The sequence below is a fragment of the Microcaecilia unicolor genome, chromosome 10, assembly GCF_901765095.1.
Source record: "Microcaecilia unicolor chromosome 10, aMicUni1.1, whole genome shotgun sequence".
Classification (NCBI taxonomy): Eukaryota; Metazoa; Chordata; class Amphibia; order Gymnophiona; family Siphonopidae; genus Microcaecilia; species Microcaecilia unicolor.
The window spans coordinates 98,001,909-98,027,740 of record NC_044040.1 but is presented as its reverse complement, the minus strand read 5'-3'; the positions used below and the strand labels follow the sequence as shown (position 1 = coordinate 98,027,740).

At 46.3% G+C, this 25,832-nt stretch overlaps 1 protein-coding gene across 1 annotated transcript in view; it reads right to left on the bottom strand.

The window, feature by feature from the left end:
- The window catches only part of LOC115478317 (pseudouridine-5'-phosphate glycosidase-like), a 770,820-nt gene that overhangs the window by 305,636 nt on the left and 439,352 nt on the right, over positions 1 to 25,832 (bottom strand). The window contains exon 9 of the mRNA XM_030215622.1: positions 7,423 to 7,490. Coding sequence (XP_030071482.1) covers positions 7,423 to 7,490 — 68 coding nt within the window. The remainder of the gene's footprint in view (positions 1 to 7,422; positions 7,491 to 25,832) is intronic.

Below are 25,832 nucleotides of genomic sequence, written 5' to 3'. Positions count from 1 at the left end.
ATGATTTGATTATCCCACCATCAATACCCACAGGCACAAAAATGTCCTTGCCATTCTCAGGGCACAGACCGAAGAAGTCTGCCCAGCACTCTTCTTGTACTAAGTTACTACTACTACTTAACATTTCTAGAGCGCTACTAGGGTTACGCAGTGCAGGACAGTCCCTGCTCAAAAGAGCTTACAATCTAATGGGCGAAATGTCAAGTGTCAAGTGGGGGCAGTCTAGATTTCCTGAATAGAGGTATGGTGGTTAGGTGCCGAAGGCGACATTGAAGAGGTGGGCTAATTGAAGCTAATGTCAAAGCCCTTTAAAATTTACACTCCAGCCCATCCCTATCTATTCAGTTACAATCAGGGTGTAGACTGAGAAGTTTGCCCAGTGCCAGTTTTGCCTCCCAATTACCAGCGACGACACCCAATCTCTGCTAAGATTCCGTGGATCCATTCCTTCTAGACAGGATTCCTTTATGTTTATTCCACGCATGTTTGAATTCTATTACCATTTTCATCTCCACCACCTCCCGCAGGAGGGCATTCCACGAATCCACCACCCTCTCTGTGAAAAAGTACTTCCTGATGTTACTCCTGAATCTACCCCGCTTCAACCTCAATTTATGTCCCCTAGTTCTACCACCTTCCCGTCTCCAGAAAAGGTTTATTTGCGGATTAATACCTTTCAAATATTTGAATGCCTGCATCATGTCATCCCTCTTTGTCCTTTCCTCCAAAGTATACATGTTCAGGTCGGCAAGTCTCTCCTCATTTGCAACGTAAATACCATACCATTTTTGTAGCTTTTCTTTGCACCATCTCCAGCCTTTTTATATCCTTAGCTAGATACGGCCTCCAAAACTGAACACAATACTCCAAGTGGGGCCTCAACAACAACTCGTAGAGGGGCATCAACACTTCCTTTCTTCTGCTGGTTATACCACTACTACTACTACTTAACATTTCTAAAGTGCTACTAGGGTTACGCAATGCTGCACAGTTTAACATAGAAAGACAGTCCCTGCTCAAGGAGCTTACATTCTAAGGGACAAATGTACAGTCAGTCAAATAGGGGCAGTCTAGATTTCATGAATAGGTATAAAGGTTAGGTGCCGAAGGCAACATTGAAGAGGTGGGCTTTGAGCAAGGATTTGAAGATGGGTAGGGAGGGGGGCTTGGCGCAAGGGCTCAGGAAGTTTATTCCAAGCATAGGGTGAGGCGAGGCAGAAAGGGCGGAGCCTGGAGTTGGCGGTGGTGGAGAAGGGTACTGAGAGGAGGGATTTGTCCTGTGAGCGGAGGTTTCAGGTGGGAACGTAAGGGGAGATGAGGGTAGAGAGGTAATGAGGGGCTGCAGACTGAGTGCATTTGTAGGTAAGAAGGAGAAGCTTGAACTGTATGCGGTATCTGATCGGAAGCCAGTGAAGTGACTTGAGGAGAGGGGTGATATGAGCATATCGGTCTAGGCAGAATATAAGACGTGCAGCAGAGTTCTGAACGGATTGAAGGGGGGATAGATGGTTAAGTGGGAAGCCAGTGAGGAGTAGGTTGCAGTAGTCAAGGCGAGAGGTAATGAGAGAGTGGATGAGAGTTCGGGTGGTGTGCTCAGAGAGGAAAGGGCAAATTTTGCTGATGTTAAAGAGAAAGAAGCGACACGTCTTGGCTATCTGCTGGATATGCGCAGAGAAAGAGAGGGAGGAGTTGAAGATGACACCGAGGTTGCAGGCAGATGAGACAGGGAGGATGAGGGTGTTATCGACTGAGATAGAGAGTGGGGGAAGAGGAGAAGTGGGTTTAGGTGGAAAGACGATAAGCTAGGTCTTGGCCATGTTCAGTTTCAGGTGGCGGTTGGACATCCAGGCAGCAATGTCAGATAAGCAGGCCGATACTTTGGTTTGGGTTTCCGCAGTGATGTCTGGTGTGGAGAGATAAAGCTGGGTGTCGTCAGCATAAAGATGATATTGGAAACCATGAGATGAGATCAGCGAGCCCAGGGAAGAGGTGTAGATTGAAAAAAGAAGGGGTCCAAGGACAGATCCCTGGGGAACTCTAACAGAGAGCGGGATGGGGGTGGAGGAAGATCCATGAGAATGTACCCTGAAGGTATGGTGGGAGAGATAAGAGGAGAACCAGGAGAGGACAGAGCCCTGGAACCCAAAAGAGGACAGTGTGGCAAGAACTAAATCATGATTAACAGTGTCAAAAGCGGCGGATAGGTCGAGGAGGATGAGGATGTAGTAATGACCTTTGGATTTGGCAAGGAACAGGTCATTACAGACTTTAGAGAGTGCCGTTTCTGTCGAGTGTAGAGGGTGAAAACCGGGTTGAAGCAGATCGAGGATGGCATGAGAGGAGAGAAAATCAAGGCAGCGGCTCTGAACGGCGCGCTCAAGTATCTTGGAGAGGAAGGGTAGGAGGGAGATGGGGCGGTAGTCGGAGGGACAGGTAGGGTCTAGTGATGGTTTTTTGAGGAGTGGTGTGACTCTATGCAGCCTAGCATCCTTCTGGCCACGGCCGTTGCCTTGTCACATTGTTTTTTCACCTTCAGATCCTCGGACACTAACACCCCAAGGTCTCTCTCCTGAGTTGAGCTTACTAATCTCTCCCCTCCTATTTGGTATCTCTCTTTCGGATTTCTGCATCCCAAGCGCATTACTCTACACTTCTTGGCATTACAAGGATGGGGGCTGGAATAGTGTGCAGCTACCTGAGTTCAATGTCATTGGAATGTTTTATGTATACTGTGCATACATTATTATTTTTTGTTTTTAACTATTTTTCATTATTTTTAGTTCATCGTTCCCCTGAGGACGCTTAGGGCGAAACATGCACGCATGTCAGGAACTATTATTATGATGGTACAACAATAAGGACTGGGAACATATCTCCATTTTTACCTACATTCGGAACTGTTTTCTTCTTATATTTGTCTGTTTAATTTTATTATGTCACCCATGTTCTCTATGTAACACCAATTGTTATCTTCCAATCTGGAATGGCGAATGTCATAACGGTATATTGTAAGCCACATTGAGCCTGCAAATAGGTGGGAAAATGTGGGATACAAATGCAACAAATGCAAACATATGTTTTGATTATATAAGGATTTTACAGCACAAGTTCACAGAAACTGGGGCCGACTCTGTTTCGAGCTGAATCATTCTCCTAGGATTGAGACAAGTACCCCACGCACCATGGTTGTTGAAGCTATACTATGAAAACCATCAATATGTTAACTACATGCTTGTATATTTAACAATATATGCAACAATTGGATACCACGGGTAGGCGGTAGGGTGTGCTGTGATGTTAATAAGGATAATACCCTAAAGTTGGATGGTCAGCCGATACAGTATGGGATACCCAGATACTGAGCACAATTAGCATAAAGAAAAACGTAAAAAAATGTTTTTGCACATTTTTCCACATGAATTTTTTATTTTTATTCTTATTTTTAGTTTAGTTTATGTTTTGTAGTTTTGTGGGGAATATTGATTAAATTTTAACTGCCAGACCCTCTAACATTCGGAGATCCCTTCTCATCATTTCTACTTCCTCCAGGGTATCCTATCTATTGGCTATATTCGTGTCATCCGCAAAAAGGCAAACCTTTCCTTCCAACCCTTCAGCAATATCTCCCACAAACATATTAAACAGAATAGGCCCCAGCACTGACCCCCTAGGAATTCCACTGCTCACCTTTCTTTCCTCCTAGCAGATTCCATTTACCACCACCCTCTGCCACCTGTTGGTCAATCAGTTTCCTATCCAGTTCACCACTTTCGGTCCTAAGTTTAGCCCTTTCAGCTTATTCACGAGTCTTCTGTGGGAGACCATATCAAAGGCTTTGCAGAAATCCAAGTAGATTACATCTAGCACAGTCCTTCATCCAGTTCTTTGGTCACCCAGTCAAAGAACTCAATAAGATTCAATTGGTAGCCATGTTGTCTCAGGTCCTGTAACCCATTGGTTTCTAAAAAGTTAACTATCCTTTCTTTCAGCAGCGACTCCATTATTTTTCCTACCACCGACGTGAGACTTAACAGTCTGTAGGTTCCCACTTCTTCCCTGTCTCCACTTTTGTGAAGAGGGACCACATCCACTCATCTCCAATCCCGCGGAACCTCTCCTGTCTTTAAAGATCTATTAAATAAATCTGTAAGAGGTCCCGCCAGTACCTCTCTGAGCTCCTTCAGTATCCTGGGATGTATCCCATCCGGCCCCATAGCCTTGTCCAATTTCAGATTCTCCAGCTATTTATAAACTCTTTCTTCCATAAATGGCACAGTATCCACTCCATTCCCAGATGTTCCCTCAGCAGCCGACTGCAGTCCTTCACCAGGATTTTCCTCCGTATACACCGAAGAGAAATAATTGTTTAGCATGTTCGCTTTATCTTCATCACTCTCCACATAGCCATTCTCATCATCTTTCAGTCTTGCAATTCCATTCCTATCTTTTCTCCTTTCTCCAATATATCTGAAAAAAGTCTTGTCAACTCGCTTTACATCTTTAGCCATTTTTTCTTCCGTACGCGCTTTCACTAGCCGTATTTCCCTCTTCACTACTTTGAGTTTAATCTGATAATCTTTTCCGTGATCCTCTCATTGCATTCTTTTGTATTTCTTGAACAAAGCCTCTTTTGCTCTTATTTTTTCAGCTGCTTGTTTGGAAAACCATATAGGCTTCCTGCTTCTCTTGTTTTTGTTTACTTTCCTTTCATAAAGATCAGTTGCCATATTTATAGCAGCCTTTATTTTTGACTACTGATTTTCCACATTTCCTAAACCTTCCCACACTAAGAACTCCTTCTTCAGTTATTCCCCCATTTTATCAAAATCAGTACATCTGAAATCCAGTACTTTGAGTTTTGTGCATCTGCACTCCGCCTTTGCCCTTATATCAAACCATATGGTGTGATGATCACTATTACATAGGTGGGCACCGACCCGGATATTGAAAACACTTCCTCCATTCTTGAGCACTAGATCCAGCACTGACCCTTCCCTTGTGGGTTCCGTCACCATTTGTCTAAGTAAGGCACTTTGACAGGCATCCACAATCTCCCTACTTCTTTCCAATTCTGCAGATGGGGCATTCCAATCCATGTCAGACAAATTGAAATCTCCCAACAGTAGCACCTCCCCTTTCATACCAATCTTTTGAATATCTTCTATCAGATCTTTGTCTAACTTCTCCGTTTGTGCCAGAGGTCTTTAGATAACCCCCGTGTTGATACAGGTTCCATCTTCTTTTTCCAGGACAATCCATAAAGCTTTTTCCTTTCTCCAGGTTCCCCGCATTTCAGTCGCTCTGATATTGTCTCTCACATACAGCACCACTCCTTCACCTCTTTGGCCCTCTCTATCCTTCCTGAAAAGATTATAGCCCAGTATGGTCACATCCCATTCATGAGAATCGTTGAACCAGGTCTCTGTAATAGCAACAATATCCAAGTTTTCTTCAAACATCATGGCTTGCAAGCCTTAAACCTTTTACTTTGACTACGAGCATTTGTGCTCATTGCTTTCCATGTGCTTAGTGAGTTGAGGTGGTTTTCTATATTTATATGACCTTTCCCTCTGCCATCATATTTATTCTGGGGGTTACTTTCTGAATTCCCTTGTTTCCTTTTGTCACCCCACCCTCTAGTTTAAATATCTAGAAACATATTGTCTGAATTTCTCCCCAAGGATTCTTTTTCCCATCACAGAAAGATGTAGCCCATCATTATAGTACAGCCTGTTATTTTTCCACATATTACCCCATACTCCTATATATGTAAAACCTTCTTCTTTACACCAAGACTCAAGCCACTTATTGAATTCCACCGTTCCATGTAGTCTTTCCTCTCCCTTCCCCCATGTAGGAATTGCTTCAGAAAAAACCACAGAACCAAAGATTTCAGTCCCTTTCCAAGCTTCTGGAATGCTCTCTGTGCTGTAAAGTTGCTATTGTTGGCCAGGTCATTTGTCCCCAGGTGAATTACAACATCAGTGATTGAAGCCTTGCTCTCTTCTCAGATCACTTACTTCACCATTCGATGTCATTTACTTCTTCCGTTAAAGGCCTGGTTGAAAAGCCAAGCTTCACCCGCTTCCTGAAGTAACAATTGTCTTACGTTAAGTGAAGCCTTTCAGGGAGTGCATTCCAGAGCAGGGCTGATGAGAGGGGGGTGGGGGTGGGGGCAAAATTACCCATGCCCGGCCTCCAAGGGGGAGTCCGGTGCTGTGCTGCTGCATCGCAATGCATCTGCATTTAAAAAATTGCCGGTTTCAATTTAAAAAGGAAAGTTCAGCACTGGCATGGCGCTGGTGCAGCCAAGCATGCAGAAGACAATTCATAATTGGTTTCCTTCTTTCTGGGCCGCGACGCATTATCGCCTTAACATGTAATGTGGCACCGCTGCTGCTGTTTGAAAGTCTTCCAATTATACTGGTCTGTCCCTCATTCGTCCACCAGTAACATTGTCCCCTCCAACTCTTTCCCCCACCTGCATGGGAGAGGGTGTGGGGGGCTTTTAAGATTGTTTGGCCCGGGCCCGGCTTTGTCTGTCAACAGCCCTGTTCCAGAGTGTGGGGGCAATGCCAGAGAAGGTTCACTTGCAACTATCACATCATGTGATGTCCTTTGGAGAGGATGTGGTTAGGGAAGATCCTTGGGAGGACCTTAGTGACCTTGAAGGTGTATAGAGGGAGATGCTGTTCTTCAAGTACTCTGGGCCATTTCCTTTAAGGGCCTTGAAGGATAGAGGAGGAAGTACGTCACAGAGCCGCGTGCGTGCCAGAGAGACAGGAAGGAAGGATGGTGGATGAGGACCTGCAGTAGCGGCGCCATGTTAAACATTAATGCGATAATGTGGCGAGGCCCAGAAAGGAGGAAAACAATTATGAAGGTCAGAGAATTTTAAATTTGGCTCTGTATTGTACTGGTAGCCAGTGGAGTTTATGCAAAAATGGTGTGATGTGGTCATGACGCTTACAACCTTCTATTAGTCTTGCTGCAGCATTCTGAATCAACTGCAGCTGGTGCAAACCCTTTGTAGTCAGACCAGTATAGAGTGCATTACAATAATCCAGTCTTGATGTTATCATGGCATGTACAACTGAGACAAGGATTGCCTTGTCAATGTAAGGAGACAAGCAGTGTAGTTGTCGCAAGTTATAGAAGCTGCTCTTGAAGGTTGCTTGGATTTGGAGGAATCAGAATAAGTGTTTAATTGAGCTATATTCCAAAGTTCCTGTGATTTGAGGGGAAGTTCATATTTCCCAAAAGAGATTTTCCTAAAGGTTTAACTCACAGAAATAGCTTTGACATTACCCTTGAATTCTTACATGAAATATTTTTAGCCACGAAGAACTTAAGGTGAAAAAATAGGTACACATTGTAGCACACTGGAAATATAGAAAAGGATACTAGATTCCAGGGATTTACCATCAGTCAGTTCATTCACCTTCTGCAGCAAGAAGGGAGTGACTTCCTTACCCACAATTCCTTTTAGTCTAAAAAGCAAAAACACGAAAAGAACTTTAAACTGATGTTTACTCAACCTGTTAATCTGAGAATTGTTTTAATTTAATGTTCACATTTATAGCCCACTTAACCATAAATATAGCCCAAAGCAGGGAACAAATGATCAAACATCTGCATATTCAATAACCACCATTAATTGTAACTAAAATTAACATAATGTAAAACTACAAAATGAAAATTTGCAGAAAACTAAAGGGGTCTTTTACTAGCACATCTTAGTAAAAGACCCCCTAAATCTAACTAAATTTGGTTATAACACTTCGTAAATAACTATGTTTTCAGTAATGACAAAACTGTATATAGCTGTTTTGGTAGAGTATACTGAAAGGCAAAGAGTTCCATAATTTGGGGCACTATTCTATTGTTAAACCTTTTTTTTTCAAAGCTAATCATCAAAGTTATGCTAAACAGACACAGAATAAATCAATTTAACCCATAATCTCTCTTCTCCCAAGGTGTATGTCATACAGGAGCTCTCTTACTAGGTAGCTCAAAACTGTTTTACCACACAGCAGATGGTAATGCTGGTCTACTTTACTATCTCCTGTGCTAAAAACAACAGCATGTGATAAAATCAGCATTAGCTACCTAATATGGGAGTGAGCAAGAGATGGATGTGACATGGGTGGGCAGAGGAGTGGCTGGATGTGACAGCTAGTGCACTGGACGGTACTGCATGCTAGTAAAACTCCCCTCAAGGAAGGGTTTTTGAGATACAGAAGGTAGTGAAACCCCTCTGAAGGAAGGAGCTTTTGAGACAGATTTATTTTCTCTGGCTATGGCAAATTGTCTGAGATAGAAAGAAAGCATTCTAACTGTACATATTCTTCTCTGGAAGTAGTCCTGTGTGTGAAATTTAACCATCTGAAAATTGTTACATCACTAAGCAAAGAAGGGAGGTGAAAAACACAATATGTAAATTACTCACTGGGAGGCTAAATGATCAACATTTACACACTTTGGGATGATTATTCATTAAAGTTGATAAATAAAGTTGAGGCTAATAATGCACACACAGGGCAGTGGTGTGCTGGTAAATTTTTAACAACAAACTCTCTCCCCGGTCCAACTCTGCGCCCCCCCCATCCACCTCTGCGCCCCCCCCCCCCCCCAAATTGCAGAGCTGGCTATACCCAGGGAGAGAGCTGGGGGAGGGGTCATGCATTACTCTCTCCGGAAATTTTTTTTAATGCTTCCAGGCAGTGGCGTTCCTAGGGGGGCTGACACCCAGGGCGGTTCGCCAATGTGCCCCGCCCCCTGGGTGCAGCGCCCCCCCGGATGCAGCGCAGACCCCCCCCCAGCGAAAGGACACCCCCCGCGAAGGAATTCCCCCCCCCCCCCGGGTGCACGCCGCTGGGGGGGGGGGGTGCCGCGCGCGCCTGTCCTCCGTTCAATGCTTCTTCCATGGAACAACGGAGGACAGGTGCGCGCGGCACCCCCCAGCGGCATGCACCCGGGGCGGATCGCACCTACCGCCCCCCCCTAGGAACGCCACTGCTTCCTGGTTCCAATCTAATTCAAGTTTAACTTGGGATAAAATGCCATAAATAAGTAAATAAATAGATAGAAACTCTGATTCCCATAACATGATGTCTGTTTTAGAAGCCCATTACCAGGAGAAAAAAAATCTCTGCACCAATAACAGGGTTAAGTGTCATAAATAAATAAGTAAATAAATAAATAAATAGATAGAAACTCTGAATGTGGAGCACCTGATCCTTATAATATGACATCTGTTTTAATGGCCCTTTACCAGGAGAAAAAAAGATCTCTGCACAAATATAATACATGCTAGGGTGTCCCTATAACCAGCCCCTCTAAATGACACACTGATTATGATTTATAACAAATTACTACTCTATGAAAAGTTATTCCATTACTATACTTCTCTGACCTCTGTGTACATCTGTAAGCTGCCAAAGCTGTCATATTTGAAAATATAAGCGAGATTGAATTAAAATGCTACCAACAATAAAGAACGACAACATGGATGCAGCACCTGATTCTTATAACATGATATCTGTTTTAATGGCCCTTTACCAAGAGAAAAAAATCTCTGCACAAATATAATACATGCAAGAAGGTGTCCCTATAACCAGCCCCTCCAAATGATACACCGAGTATGATTTATAACAAATTACTACTACCTCTGTGTTCATCCGTATGCTGCACAAGCTGGCATGTTTGAAAATATGAGTGAGATGAAATTAAAATGCTACCAACAATAAAGAACGACAACATAGATGCAGCAGCTCATAAGTTTGCTTGATTTTGTTTTGGGTTTAAGGGCAGCGCGGGAGGGGGAATCAGACTAACCTAATCAGCTTCAATTTCTTTGTTTCATGCAGTGCCTGGTCTACCTGGAGCCTTGTCTCTGCCGAGTAGTGTACAGCCCCGCTGATGCAACTTCCTGTGGGTGGGATCCGGCAGAGAAAAGGCTCCGGGTTGGTCAGGCAGTGGTGAGGGGGGGATGATGAACATAAGGGACGACATGATGAGGTATGCTGGGGCTGGGGAAGGAGGGAGAGAGGAGGAGAAAAAAAACAACAGATGCTTGTGTTCTCGCTGCCTGACTCCAACAACCCGCTCGCAAAAATCAGTAAAATTTAACAACAGGCTCGCGTGAGCCAGCTCCAGCACACCACTGACACAGGGGCTCATTTTCAAAAGAGAAAAATGTCTAAAAAGTGGCATAAAGCAGCATTTGGACATTTTTCTCTCCAAAACATCCAAATTGGTATTTTTCAAAACCCATTCTCCAGACGTTCTTTTATTCTGTTCATCTTCAGTGTGTCCAAATCTCAAGGGGGCATGTTGTTGCATGTTAAGGGCAGGACTTGGGCATTCCTAAGACCTGAACATTTTCGTTTTGTTCCATTGTGGCTGAAAATGTCCAGGACTAATCAAAGACGTTTTGAACTAGACCTGTTTTAATAACGGTTACGCCACAAAAAAGTGCCCTAAATGATGAGATGACCACTGGAGGAATATAGGATTGACCTCTCCCTTAGTCCCCCATAACGGCTATTGTGGTGCACAATTGGGGATGGTGGTGGTCTTGGGTGGGTTTTGAAGGGCACAGCAGACAAGATAAGGTAATAACAGTGAGATGTGCACCTGGAAATTTTTATATGAAATCTATAGCAGTGCCCCCTAGGGTGCCCCATTGCTCTTCTGGGATGCCTGTGGGGCCAGTCTACTAAGAAGGCTGGCTCCTCCTACATCCCAATGGCTTGATTTTGTGCATTTTGCACTTGTATCTTTTTTTTTTTCAAAAATGGACCAGAAAGATAAATGCACAGAGCACAAAACATCTAGCATGTGGCCATTATCAGAAAAAAAGATAGACATTTTGCTATTTCAAAAATGGCTACATTTGCTATTCGGATTCTGGAAGTTTTGAGCAAAGTGTCCAAAGTCAGACTTAGATGTCATATCAAAAATGCCCCTCCACATACAGGTAACTGAAACTAGTTATGGGGTTAGAGAAAACTCCTCACCAGAATGTAATGGGGGTAGACTAAGAAAAGAATAGCCATACTGGATCAGACATGATCCATCTAGGCCAGTATCCTGTTTCTAACAGTGGCCAATCCAGATCACAAGTACCTGGCAGAAACCCAAATAGTAGCAACATTGCATGCTACCAATCCCAGGGGAAGCAGTGGCATCCCCATGTCTGTCTGAATAGCAGACTAAGGACTTTTCCTCCAGGAATTTGTCCAAACCCTTTTAAAACCCAGATACGTTAACTGCTGTTACTACATCCTCCGGCAAAGAGTTCCAGAGCTTAACTATTCATTGAGTGAAAAAATATTTCCTCCTGTTTATTTTTAAAGTATTTCCATCTGAGGGGGGGGGGGGGGGGTGCTAACGAGCACTGCAGAGTATGACAGCTTGAAATGCGAGCTCCAGAGGTGATTTACAGAACAATCAAATATCATCTATCAATACTGAATATTTTCAGTCTACTCTAAGATATTAGGATACTTAAAGATAATGGCATACAACAAACCTAGAAAGCGGAAATCTTTTGAGCCTTCCTCACCACAAAAACCATCAGTACAAAAACTGGAAAAGGACATTACTCAATTTAGTATTTATTTATTGCTCACACCTTTTTCAGTAGTAGCTCAAGGTGAGTTATATTCAGGTACACTGGATATTTCTCTGTCCCAGGAGGGCTCACAATCTAAGTCTATACCTGAGGTAATGGAGGGTTAAGTGACTTGCCCAAGATCACAAGGAGCAGAACAAATATCTGATTTTGATAAAAGACAATTTAAATATTTATCTGAAAAGGTCCTTTTCTGCTTTTTTAGGTGATTCTGTTGAAAGAAACAGAAAAAGTAAAGGGTATAAATGTAAAACTACATTTGAATGTTGAATATGTTATTGCAGTTCTATTAAGCCACACACTAATTGTGAATTTGAGTTTATTTGAATGAAAATTTGCTTGCATTTGTATTCAATAAAGAAAAAGATATCTTGCAAATCTGAAAGTTTGGTCCTTCCATTTCAGGAACCAATCCTAAATTTAGCTTCTTTTCCTCCTTTATTCTTTGAGAGTAAAGGACGAGGTTAGTTTATTTGTTCTACTCCCTCGGCTGTGAGTGTGTGTTCCTTGGATATTCGCCATGAGTACAACAACAGGTATCTGGGAGCACATCACTACAGTCCAGTCGAGAGGGGTGGTAACAATATGAGGGCAATATGCTGCTTTTCATTCCATACCTGAGCCAGCAATCCGCGAAGCTTCACAAAACTTTTTTAGCTTACAGGCCACAATAAAAAGCCATGGGAGCGAAATATGGCATGTTCTATCTGGCCCAATTCCGGATTACAATTTATAATCAAACAAAAGACTTCACTGATCCATCTGAGCTAGCTGACTTCATTGATGGAATCAGACCAACCACCACTGACAATGTCTGATATCATAAAATTGTTTTCTGCTTCATCTCATATGGTATTCTCTCTTGTGCCTTGGTATTTCTAGGCTGCCATGCCCGCATATATGGATTTGACAATTTATTTCATAGAGAAAGTTCCAACATGCTTTCTTCTGTTATACAAACGATTAAGACCTTTACTATATATTGAGCTATTATGCATATTTCTTAGATGCTTCTGCTTAGTAGTTCCTATATTTATATGGTGGTATAATTATTACATAATGTTCATCTCTACATGAGCTGCTTTTAGGTTGCCACTTTAGTCTTGTTACTCCCATAGATTGTTCTGTATGTTTGAACATGTTCTTTCATTGTTACTTGTTTTTCTTTAAGCCAAATGCTTTGTGTGTTATGCAGTGCTTAAATATGCATCTTGTCCTTATATAGTACTCTCATAGCAATTCCAAATTTTGCCTATGGAACTTTTTTGTACATTCCATCTTTAATGTCTTTTATGTCATTAACTTGCCTTTTACTGAACGTAAAGGGTATAAATAACCCAGTGAAAAGAACAAAAATTATAAATTGTGCCAACCAATTTAAATCTGATATTCTTTTTATTCAGGAGACTCACCTCTCACACTGTGAATCTCTCAAGCTTGGTGCCAAATGGGCCCATCCAGCAATCGTTTCAGTTGTGGATGGGAAAAAAAACAGTGTGGCTATCTTAATGTTAAAAACACCTGATATTAAAATCATTTTGCATACTAATCATACAAAAAGTCAGTAGGTACAAGCATGCTTAGAGATTAATTCTGTATATATGAACATTGTTAATATATATATAGACTAAATATAGATGATCATACCTTTTTAGAGGACATAGCTGCTGTTTTAACTAATAATGGTTCCTTGCCTATCATTCTTGGTGTTTATTTCAATTTAGTCCTCTACTAAGTGGTCCTTGCTGGATAGATGTTCCACTGCCCCATTTAAGAAAACATAATTTCGTGTAATTTATGCCAGGATTTAATGTCAATTGAGACTTGCTGACCCATAAAAAAAACTAATATCTCTGCTATTAAAGATAACTCTGGAGCTCAACATGACAAAGATGCTGACATTGCGAGACAGTTCCAAAGTTTTTATAAAAACCCCTATACTACATAATTGGATTCTACTAATATAGATGCTTCTTTTTTTGATAATATTCCTCACCCTCAATTGTCTGAATGTGATAACTCCACCTTTACTGAACCCATAAATTTACAGGAGTTAAATGAAGATGTTTGTGATATGGCAACAGGGAAAACACCTGACCCAGATGGCCTTCCTGTTGAATTTTATATGCCTTTTAAAGATCAGCTTTTACCACACCATCTTGAATATTTATAACATATGTTAGAAACTGGAATTATATCTGGTTCCATAACAGAGGCTACTATAATAGTACTGCTTAAGCCTAACAAAGACCCCCTTAGTGTTTCCAATTATCATCCACTATCTTTAATAAATGTGGATGCAAACATTTAAGAACACAACATGTTTTGCCTCATATAATTCATACAGACGGTAACAGACCCGTCAGGTTTTATGGGTGACAGTACTCACTTATTTGCTAATGTAATAGTACAGGCCAATACTTCTCCGTGTTCAGCAGTGGCTATGGAAATGGACACAGGAAAAGCCTTTGACTCCTGCCTATAGGACACTCACAGATAAGAATTGCTCTGGCTTAATTCTGCTTGTATTGGAGGCAGTGGCGTACCAAGGGGGGGGGGGGGGCGGTGGGGGCGGTCCGCCCCGGGTGTCAGTGGGTGGGGGGGTGATCCGCTTCGCTCCCGCTGCTCCCACCCTACCTTTTAAAAAATATTTTTGAAGCGTCATTGCAGGCAGCGCCTCGCGTCTGCCCTGCTTGTAAAAGAAGTAAATCTCTTCGCTTCGTCGTCATCGGGCCTCACTAATGTCCCGCCCTCGCGGAAATAGGAAGTTACCTCAGAGGAGGGTGGGACATAGTGAGGCCCGACGACGATGAGGTGAAGACATTTACTTCTTTTACAAGCAGGGCAGATGCGAGGCGCTGCCTGCAACGACGCTTCAAAAATTTATTTTTTAAAGGTAGGGTGGGAGCAGGAGAGTTGGGTAGGGGTGGGGAGGGGAGGGGGGTCCTCAGATGGGAGAGGGGTATTGTGGGGGTTCTCAGACTGGGGTGGGGAGGGGGTTCTCAGATGGGAGAGGGGTGTTGTGGGGGTTCTCACATGGGGAGGGGAAGGGGTTTTTATATGGGAGAAGGGGACTGGGGTGGGGAGGAGGTTCTCAGATGGGAGAGGGGTGTTGTGGGGGTTCTCACATGGGAAGGGGAGGGGGTTTTCATATGGGAGAAGGGGACTGGGGTGGGGAGGGGGTTCTCAGATGGAAGAGGGGTGTTGTGGGGGTTCTCACATGGGGAGGGGAGGGGGTTTTCATATGGGAGAAGGGGCCTGGGGTGGGGAGGGGGTTCTCAGATGGGAGAGGGGTATTGTGGGGGTTCTTAGATGGGGAGGGGGTTTTCAGATGGGAGAAGGGGACTGGAGTGGGGAGGGGGTTCTCAGATGGGAGAGGAGAGGGGTGTTCTAGGGGTTTTCAGATGGGAGGACTGGGGTGGGGAGGGGGTTCTCAGATGGGAGAAGGGGACTAGGGTGGGGTGGGGGTTCTCAGATGGGGAGGGGAGGGGTTCTCAGATGGGAGATGGGGTAGGGTGGGGGTTCTCAGATGGGAGTGGGGCTCTCAAAAGGGAGAAGGGGGCTGGAACTGGGGTCTGAGAAGGGGTCATGACGGAAAATGGGGCATGCCTGGGTCAGGTGGGAGAATGGGTTGGGCTGAAATGGGGGGCAAGGCATGTGGATGAAGGGGGCTGAAACTGGGGGCTGAAAGGAGGGTAGGTGGGATAAGAGGGCTAGTACTGGGACTGGGGGCTGAAAGGCGGCAGGGGCTGAAATTGTGGGGACTGGGGGCTGAAAAGGAGACAGGGAGGATGGGGCTGAAGCTCAGGACTGGTGAGAGAAAAGGGCTGGGGTTGAAACTGGGGGCTAAAAAGGGGACAGGGAGACGTGGCTGGGGGCTGAAGCTTGGAACTGGTGGGAGAAAAGGACTGGGGCTGAAACTGTGGACTGGTGGGATAGTGGGGCTGGAACTGGGGGCTGAAAAAAGGGGCAGAGAGAGGGGACAGATCCTGGATGGAAGGGGGAGGAGAGGGAGGGCAGACCCTGGATGGATGGGAGAGGGAGGGCAAAGGTAAAATTATGTATCATACCTGATAATTTTCTTTCCATTAATCATAGCTGATCAATCCATAGACTGGTGGGTTGTGTCCATCTACCAGCAGGTGGAGATAGAGAGCAAACTTTTGCCTCCCTATATGTGGTCATGTGCTGCCGGAAACTCCTCAGTATGTCGATATCAAAGCTCCATCCGCAGGACTCAGCACTTAGAGAATTACACCCACGAAGGGACACTCTGCCCAGCTCACCACCGCCGAAACGGGGGAGGGGAATTAACCCAGCTCATCCCCACACAAGTGGGGGAGGGGAATCCGTCCAGCTCATCCCCGCGGAGCGGGGGAGGGACACCACACCCGCCGATGCGGGGGGATCTGGCTTATCCTGCAACCGCAACCGCGGGAGGAGCTGACTGACCCTAACACTGCCGAAGCGGGAGGGGTACAAAGCTGCCCTACAGCCGCACGAAGCGGGAGGGAGTGCCGGCAGAATTTTAAGTCTCAATCCAGCCCCGTAAAACGGAGGGGAGAGGAATGCAGCAGCTCACTGTAACACAAACTCGTCTCAACTCTTGAAGAATCCAAGTGAAAAAACTTGAACACGAAGTCTTACTGAAGTAACTGAAGACTAAACTTGAACCTGAAATGCAACCAGAATAAAAACAGTACAGATATCTGGGAGGGGCTATGGATTGATCAGCTATGATTAATGGAAAGAAAATTATCAGGTATGATACATAATTTTACCTTCCATATCATCAAGCTGATCAATCCATAGACTGGTGGGATGTACCGAAGCAGTACTCACCCAGGGTGGGACATTGAAATCCCTGACCTCAACACTGAAGCTCCAAAACGGGCCTCCGCCCGTGCAGCCACAGTCAAGCGGTAATGCTTGGAGAATGTATGAGCCGAAGCCCAAGTTGCCGCCTTGCATATCTCTTCCAAGGAGACGGATCCGGCCTCTGCCATCGAGGCCGCCTGAGCTCTAGTGGAATGAGCCTTCAGCTGGATAGGCGGCACCTTCCCTGCGGCCACATAAGCCGCTGCAATGGCTTCCTTGACCCATCTTGCCACTGTAGGCTTAGCAGCCTGCAGACCCTTACGAGGACCTGCAAACAGGACAAACAGATGATCCGATTTCCGGAAATCATTGGTCACTTCCAAGTATCTGATGATGACTCGTCTCACATCCAGATATTTAAGAGCAGAGTACTCCTCTGGGTAGTCCTCCCTACGAAAGGAAGGGAGACAGAGCTGCTGATTCACATGGAAGCGAGAAACAATCTTGGGCAGGAAGGAAGGCACTGTGCGAATAGTCACTCCTGCCTCAGTGAACTGCAGAAAGGGCTCTCGACATGAGAGCGCCTGGAGCTCGGAAACTCTTCTGGCTGAAGTGATAGCCACCAAAAAGGCTGCTTTCAACGTCAGGTCTTTCAGAGATGCCCTCGACAAGGGTTCAAAAGGCGGCTTCTGCAATGCTCTTAGCACCAGGTTGAGATTCCACGCAGGCACCACTGAGTGCAGAGGAGGGCGCAGGTGATTAACTCCCTTGAGAAAGCGCACCACATCTGGCTGCGAAGCCAGGGAAGCACCCTTCAGGCGGCCCCTGAAGCAAGCCAGAGCCGCTACCTGGACTTTAAGGGAACTGAGCGACAGGCCTTTCTCCAGACCTTCTTGCAGGAACGCCAACACTGAAGAAATTGGAGCAGTGAAGGGAGAAAGTGAGCCTGCTTCACACCACGCTGCAAAGATACGCCAAACCCTGGTGTAAGCAGTAGAAGTAGAGCGCTTCCTCGCTCTCAGCATAGTGGCGATGACCTTGTCTGAGAAACCCTTCTTTCTCAGACGCTGCCGCTCAATAGCCAGGCCGTAAGACCAAAGGGGGAGGGATCCTCCATCACCACGGGACCCTGATGTAACAGGCCCTGCTCCACTGGCAGCCGCAGAGGATCGTCGACTGAGAGCCTGATCAAGTCCGCATACCAGGGACGTCTGGGCCAATCCGGACCCACCAGGATTACCCTGCCGGGATGCTTTGCCACCCGGTCTAGCACCCTGCCCAACATGGGCCAGGGCGGGAACACATAGAGAAGCTCTTGTGTCGGCCACTGTTGGAGAAGAGCATCTACTCCCAGGGATCGAGGGTCCCGTCCTCTGCTGAAAAAGCGCGGCACTTGGCAATTGGCCGATGACGCCATCAGATCTAGGCTCGGCTGGCCCCAGCGCTTCGTGATGTCCAAGAACGCCTGAGCAGATAGCTGCCACTCTCCGGGCTCCAAGGTATGGCGACTGAGAAAGTCCGCCTTGACATTCATGACTCCGGCAATGTGGGCCGCTGACAGCTGCTCCAGGTTCGCTTCCGCCCACTGGCATAGATTCATAGCCTCCTTGGCTAGAGGGGCGCTCTTGGTACCTCCCTGGCGGTTGACATAGGCCACAGCCGTGGCATTGTCCGACAGGACCCGTACAGGCTTCAACACCAGTACCGGGATGAACTCCAAAAGCGCCAACCGAATGGCTCTGAGTTCCAGGAGGTTGATAGACCACTTTGCCTCTGCAGGAGACCAGAGCCCCTGCGCTGTCCTTCCCAAGCAGTGGGCTCCCCAGCCCGACAAAGAGACGTCCGTCGTGACGACAATCCACTCCGGGGTCACCAGAGGCATTCCCGCAGACAACTTGTCTGTCTGCATCCACCAGCTCAGCGCCTTGCGCATTGCTGGGTCCAAGGGAAGGTGCACAGCATAATCCTCCGACATCGGAGTCCAGCGCTGCAGCAAAGAGTGTTGAAGTGGTATCATATGAGCCCTGGCCCAGGGCACTACTTCCATCGTGGCCGTCATAGAGCCCAACAGCTGCACATAGTCCCAAGCCCGAAGAGGAGAGGCTACTAGGAACTGGTCCACCTGAGCCTGAAGTTTGACAATCCGATTGTCTGGCAGGAACACTCTGCCCACTTGGGTGTCGAAGCGAACTCCCAGATACTCCAGGGACTGAGTCGGGCGCAGCTGGCTCTTCTCCCAGTTGATGATCCATCCCAGGGAGCTCAAAAGAGCAACTACCCGGTCCACAGCTTTGCCGCACTCTGCATAAGAGGGGGCTCGGATCAACCAGTCGTCCAGATAAGGATGGACTTGTACCCCTTCCTTTCGTAGGAAGGCCGCGATGACCACCATTACTTTGGAAAAGGTCCGCGGAGCAGTAGCCAACCCGAACGGGAGGGCTCTGAACTGGAAGTGTCGTCCCAGGACTGCAAAACGCAGAAAGCGTTGATGAGGAGGCCAGATGGGAATATGCAGGTACGCTTCCTTGATGTCCAAGGAAGCCAAGAACTCTCCTGCCTTCACTGCCGCTATAACAGAGCGGAGAGTCTCCATGCGAAAGTGCCGCACTTTCAAGGCCCGATTGACCCCTTTGAGGTCGAGGATAGGCCGGACAGAACCTCCTTTCTTTGGTACCACAAAGTAAATGGAGTAACGCCCCTTGCCAAGCTGACTTTCTGGCACCGGAACGACCGCACCCAGGCGGATCAGATTGTCCAAGGTCTGCTGCACTGCCACAGCTTTGACCGGAGACTTGCAGGGAGAGAGTACAAACCCGTCTCTTAAGGGTCAGCAGAACTCTAGCTTGTAGCCATCTCTGATGACTTCCAGCACCCAAGCGTCTGAAGTTATTGTGGTCTACTCGCCCAGAAACGAGGACAGCCGTCCTCCAATCTGCACTGGGGCGTGGACCAAGGCCCCGTCATTGGGTACGAGACCCTGGGGGAGGACCGGAGGGAGCACCTCCGGGACGGCGGTCTCTGCGAAAGGAATGCTGCTTGAGGGAGAAATTCCTCTTAAAGGAAGAGGGGGCAGAGGAACCCGACCTGCCCGGGCGGTACCGACGGGCTTCCTGAAACCGTCCTCTGGAGGTACCGGGACGAGTACTAGCCCGAGCCCTGACCTCTGGTAACTTCTTGCCCTTAGACGTGCCGAGATCGGTCACGATTTTGTCCAGCTCGACCCCAAAGAGCAGCTTGCCTTTAAAAGGCAATCTAGCCAGGCGGGATTTAGAGGCGTGGTCCGCAGACCAATGTTTCAGCCAAAGCCACCGCCGCGCAGAGATTGTCTGAGCCATGCCTTTCGCTGAGGCCCTCAAGACATCATACAGCAAGTCTGCCAAATAGGCTAAGCCCGATTCCAGGGCCGGCCAATCAGCCCTCAAGGAATGATCCGAGGGGGAAGCCCGCTGCACCATAGTCAGGCACGCCCTGGCCACATAGGAGCCGCAAACTGAGGCCTGCAAACTTAAAGCAGCCGCCTCAAAGGACGACCTTAAGGCCGCCTCCAATCTTCTGTCTTGGGCGTCCTTTAGGGCCGTGCCACCTTCCACCGGCAACGCCGTTTTCTTAGCCACCGCAGTGATTAAAGAATCCACGGTAGGCCACAGATAGGCCTCACGTTCACTTTCAGTCAAAGGATAGAGGCGGGACATAGCCCTAGCCACTTTAAGGCTCGCTTCCGGGACATCCCATTGAGCCGAAATTAAGGTGTGCATGGCATCATGCACGTGGAAGGTTCTAGGCGGGCGCTTCGTCCCCAGCATAATGGCAGAGCCAACAGGGGCTGAGGGAGAGACGTCCTCCGGAGAGGAAATCTTCAAAGTGTCCATGGCCTGTACCAACAGGTTGGGCAAATCCTCTGAGCTAAAAAGCCGCGCTGCAGAGGGGTCATCCGCTCCATCCGAGCGTGGATCCGTCTCCTCCAAGGAATCCGCAAAGGACCGTTGGGAGACCTCAGATACGCTGCCCTCATCTACATCGGAGGAGACAAAGTCCTCCAAGGCCTGGGAATCAACCCGAGGGCGTTTACCTCTGGGAACCTCAACCTCTTTACCAGACGAGGGAGCAGGGGCAGCGTTTTGCATAAGGAAGGCCTGATGCAGCAGCAAAACAAACTCGGGGGAGAAACCCCCCAGACTGTGCACTTCCGCAGCCTGGGCAACAGCCCTAGACGCACCCTCAACCGGCGCTCGCAAGAGCGGGGGAGATACATGCTGCGCATCCAAAATGGCGTCCGGCGCGACACTCCGCGAAGGAGTCGCGCGGGAAGAACGGCGCTTAACTTTAGCCGCTTTTGTGCCGTCGCCCAAATTAAGGGCGTTCATGGCATTAATGTCTCCAACCTCAAGGGCGGCCCAAGAAGAAGCCGTCCGAGCCGCGTGGCCGGCCAAGATGGCGGAGGCGAGGAGCGGGGGATGGGCGTTTATGGCGGGAAAAACCGCCACGCCGGAGGAAGGACCGGGACATTCATCGGTCACGAAACTGTCACCCAACAAGGGCGAATCAGGCTTTAAGACCCCCGCATCCCCTCTAGAAGCGCTCAAGCGATCCGGGGAGCGACTCTTTGCGCCCTCGCCCTCCGACGCCATATGCCACGAGGAGAAGAATCGGGGAACCCCCTGCCCGCTATAAAAAGGTAAAAATTACCTGCTTTCCGCTCCGAGCTGTAACGACCTGGTGTCCCAGTGAGTAGCTGCAATAAACGTTTAAATAAACGTCGAAATAAACGCCTTTAAGGACGTTCAAAAATTTTTTTTTTTTTTTTTTTTTAACGGAGCCAGCGGGAGGGGGGAGAAAAGGAGGGACCTGGCACCACCAGGTTTGCACTTGCTCTGAAAGAGCCCTCAACCCCAGGCACTCAACAAAACCTAAAAATTAGGCTTGGAGGCCTAGCCAGAGCTGCTGCTGTGTGTGACCACCACCTGCTGAGATAGAGAACATACTGAGGAGTTTCCGGCAGCACATGACCACATATAGGGAGGCAAAAGTTTGCTCTCTATCTCCACCTGCTGGTAGATGGACACAACCCACCAGTCTATGGATTGATCAGCTTGATGATATGGAATGGTGGATTGAAGGAGCAGAGAGAAAGGCCAGACAGTAGATGGAAGGGATAGAAAGGGCAGACAGTGAATGGAAGGGGGAGAGAGAGAGGGCAGACAGGGGCAGATGGTGGATGGAAGGGGCAAAGATAGAGGGCAGATGTAGATGGAAGGAGCAGGGAGAGAGGGCACAGCAGAGAGGGCAGACACTGGATGGCAGAGAGAGAACAAAGACAGATGTTGGATGGAAGGAAGACAGTGAAAAGAAGATGAGGAAAGCAGAAACCAGAGACAACAAACTGTAAATAAAATATATATATTTATTTTTTTGCTTTAGGATAAAGTAGTATTGTAGCTGTGTTAATGTTTATAATAGAACATGTAAACAAGGTAATCTTTTTATTGGACTAATTTTAATACATTTTGGCTAACTTTCGGAGAATAAAACCCCCTTCCTCAGGTCTGGATAGGATATTGTAACAGCACTATACTGTATTGACCTGAGGAAGGATGTTTTGGCCTCTGAAAGCTAAATGTATTAGTCCAATAAAATGGTATTATTTTATTTTCTATATTTGTTTTATTTCTATTTGTTAATTTGTAAAGTGGTGATTGGTACTTGTTAGTTTTTTCAAATTTACATCTGCTGTCTTTATGTTTTGCACAGTACTAGGGGACATTTTCTGTTTCTGTGGTGTTGCATTGTATGCAGAGTCTGGCATCTTGGGGGTTCAGTTTAATTTTTGTCTAAATAGAAAGTTTATTATTGCTTATTCTATAGTGGATTAGGGTGTATCTGTGTTTGTGAAAAAGACATGGAGGGGCATAATCGAACGAAAACGTCTATCTCCATGGGCGTTTATCTCCGAGTTCGGGTCCGTGAAGGGGCGGACCGAACCGTATTTTCGCAAAAAAATAGACGTCCATGTTTTATTCGACAATGTGTGAGCTGGGCGTTTTTGTTTTTCAGCGATAATGGAAAATGAAAGCGCCCAGCTCAAAAATGAATAAATCCAAGGCATTTGTTCGTGGGAGGGGCCAGGATTCGTAGTGCACTGGTCCCCCTCACATGCCAGGACACCAACCGGGCACCCTAGGGGGCACTTTTACAAAAACAAAAAAAAAGGTAAAAGAGCTCCCAGGTGCATAGTACCCTTCCCTTGTGTGTTGAGCCCCCCAAATCCCCCTCAAAACCCACTGCCCACAAGTCTACACCATTACTATAGCCCTAAGGGGTGAAGGGGGGCACCTACATGTGGGTACAGTGGGTTTGGGGGGGTTGGACGACTAAGCATTAAGCAGCACAATTGTAACAGGTAGGGGGGGATTGGCCTGGGTCCACCTGCCTGACGTCCACTGCACCCCCTAACAACTGCTCCAGGGACCTGCATACTGCTGCCTGGGAGGAGGGTATGACATTTGAGGGTGAAAATAAAAAGTTGTGAAACATAATTTTTTTGTTGTGGGAGGGGGTTAGTGACCACTGGGGGAGTCAGGGGAGGTCATCCCCGACTCCCTCTGGTGGTAATCTGGTCATTTAGGGCACTTTTTGGGGCCTTATTCGTGAAAAAACAGGGTCCAGGAAAAGTGCCCTAAATTCTACCTACAAATGCATACTTATTTTCCATTATCGGCGAAAGGCGCCCATCTCTGTTCGGGTGATAACCACGCCCCAGTTCCGCCTTCACCACGCCTCCGACACGCCCCCGTCAACTTTGTCCGCATCCGCGACGGAGTGCAGTTGAAAACGTCCAAGTTCGGCTTTCGATTATACCGCTTTATTCGTTTTTGTGAGATAAACGTCCATCTCCCGATTTAGGTCGGAACTTGGGCGTTTTTCTCGTTCGATTATAAGCAGGATGGCTTTCGGTTGGCATTGACTGTGCAAGATGGACGATCTGTACTATTCTGTCTGGTTTCGTTTTACAGTAGGTGAATTGATGTTCTAGTGCTCACTGTAGTGTTTAAGATGCTTTCCTTTTCCTTGTGTGACTTGTAGAAATGACTGCTTATGGTATGCTAGAATTGCTCTATAGGTCCTGAGTGTTTTGTATTCTCGGCATGCCTAGTACTAGATTTTGGAGGGGGGGTGTTAAAAAATGACTGCCCCCTGGTGTCAACTACCCTAGGTATGCCACTGGTTGGAGGAGGAGCAGTTAGACTTTTACTGACTCCTGCCTAAAGGACACTCACAGATAAGAATTGCTCTGGCTTAATTCTGCATTTATATCTTTATATCTTTCCTGTTTTTGTTATCTACTCTGCTAAAATTGTGATTTGCATGTCCCAATCCTTAGAGCTGTACACCTGGACATTTCTTCTGGTACATTTAAGTGCAGCTCTACAGATAGGTTACAGCAGACACATTCCTAAGACGTATTCCAGATTTAAGTGAAGAAAATCAAACAGCTGTCCTGTTAAACTATTTTCCTTTTGAGAAGGTCTGTTTGTAATGAGCTAAGTTATGTGAACTGTTCAGCATTTATAGAAAAGATATTGCAAGTTAGCTAGAAGGAATAAGAGAGTTGAAAGGTTTTTTTTAACAGGATTGTATAAGGATTGTATAGTTTCCGAACAGTGACCCCTACAGTTGCATTGTCATGGCAGGATATTGTTTCATGTTTGATAATGCTTCTGTCTACATAATCAGATTTTTACATATACCTTGAACTGTGTAAAGAATGACATCTGAAGAACTCCCTTAAGTTAATGACATGTTAATGACTAATGAAGTGGACAACTATTATATGGACTGTTTAACTGGCTGGAAACCATGAGAAGCTTTCAGTAGAAGTCTCCTAGATGCAACATGATGTTTTCCATGTGAACCCCTGCCTGCCTGAGTGAGCCTGCCCGAGTGAATCTTTCAACAGTATACAGACTGCTGTTTCACAATACTTGAACCACCTACACTGACTTATAAAATCCTCTGATGCCAAAATTGTCTACTCATCAGATCAATGAAATTTTAAGTGACTTTGAATTACCTGATTTCTAGCTGCTTACATTTTAAAACTACACATTGTGGACTTTCCCAAAAGATTATATTCCCAAAAGATTATATTTCTCAGTTGCTGTATAACACCCTGTATCAAAAGTTTAGTACAACAGTTAGTTGCAACTGTTTTAAGCAAGAAAGAACCTACAGGCCACTGTGTCTTGTATGAACACCTTATGGCTGATACCGAGCTTATTGCTGGAACAAAGGAAGAAGAAGAAGATTATGTTCCTATGTATTTTCCAAAAACACTATAACTCAACAGTGCCTTCATATACGATCTAGATCTATTGCACCCAGAGTTTTGCCATTATCTTGCTCATAATTATAAGACTGCTGTTTAACCTGCAGTATTTATTCATTATTTGGCCAATATTAACCCTTTTTAAATGCTACATTGAAATATTTCTTCCCTAATACTACTAGTTTTTAGCTATATTTACACAAAGTTTGACTAATGATCAGCTTTGTAATAATGATATATTAGTTGATTGCAATCATACACTCAAATTTGTTGATTCCATTGTATGACACATAGACTTAATTGAATTCTCGTGTTTCCAAGTCTCACTCTGCCCCCAAAGGGGTAGGTGTAGGATAGTTAGGCCCCTTGGGTTGGTTATGGTAAACGGGGAATCCCAACACTGCATTTCATCCAGCATATAATTATGTATCCACATGCTGACTCTTGCTATGGCCTTGTCCCTCACTATGTCAGAGCACCCATGTCACCTCAGATATATATATATATAATATATATATATATATATATATATATATACACTAGCCGTTGAGCCCGTTAAAACGGGCTAGTATGGGGTTTTGGCAAGGCCCGCTTCCCTTGCCGCTGCCCACCCCCCCCCCCCCCCCCGGAGTTGCCGCCACCACCCTTGTACCCGGCCCAGGCCCTCTCTTCGGTATTGAACTTACATCAGCGAAACGCAGGCAGCATGCAGATCAGCTGAGCTCCCGTCGGCCTTCCTTCTCTGCCTGTGTCCCGCCCTCGTGTGACCTAACATCGGCGAGGGCGGGACACAGGCAGAGAAGAAAGGGCGACGGGAGCTCAGCTGTTCTGTGTGCTGCGTTTCACCGATGTAAGTTCAATACCGAAGAGAGGGCTCGGGCCGAGTGGAGGGGGGGGAGCAGTAGCGACGTTGGCGGCTTTGCGCAGTTTCCCTCTCTGTCCCGCCCCCATCATTACTTATTGATGCGGGGGTGGGACAAAGAGGGAAGTCTCTACTGCGCATTTGCGAGTGAGTATGGTCACTCGCCATTTATATGTTTGATATATATCCTC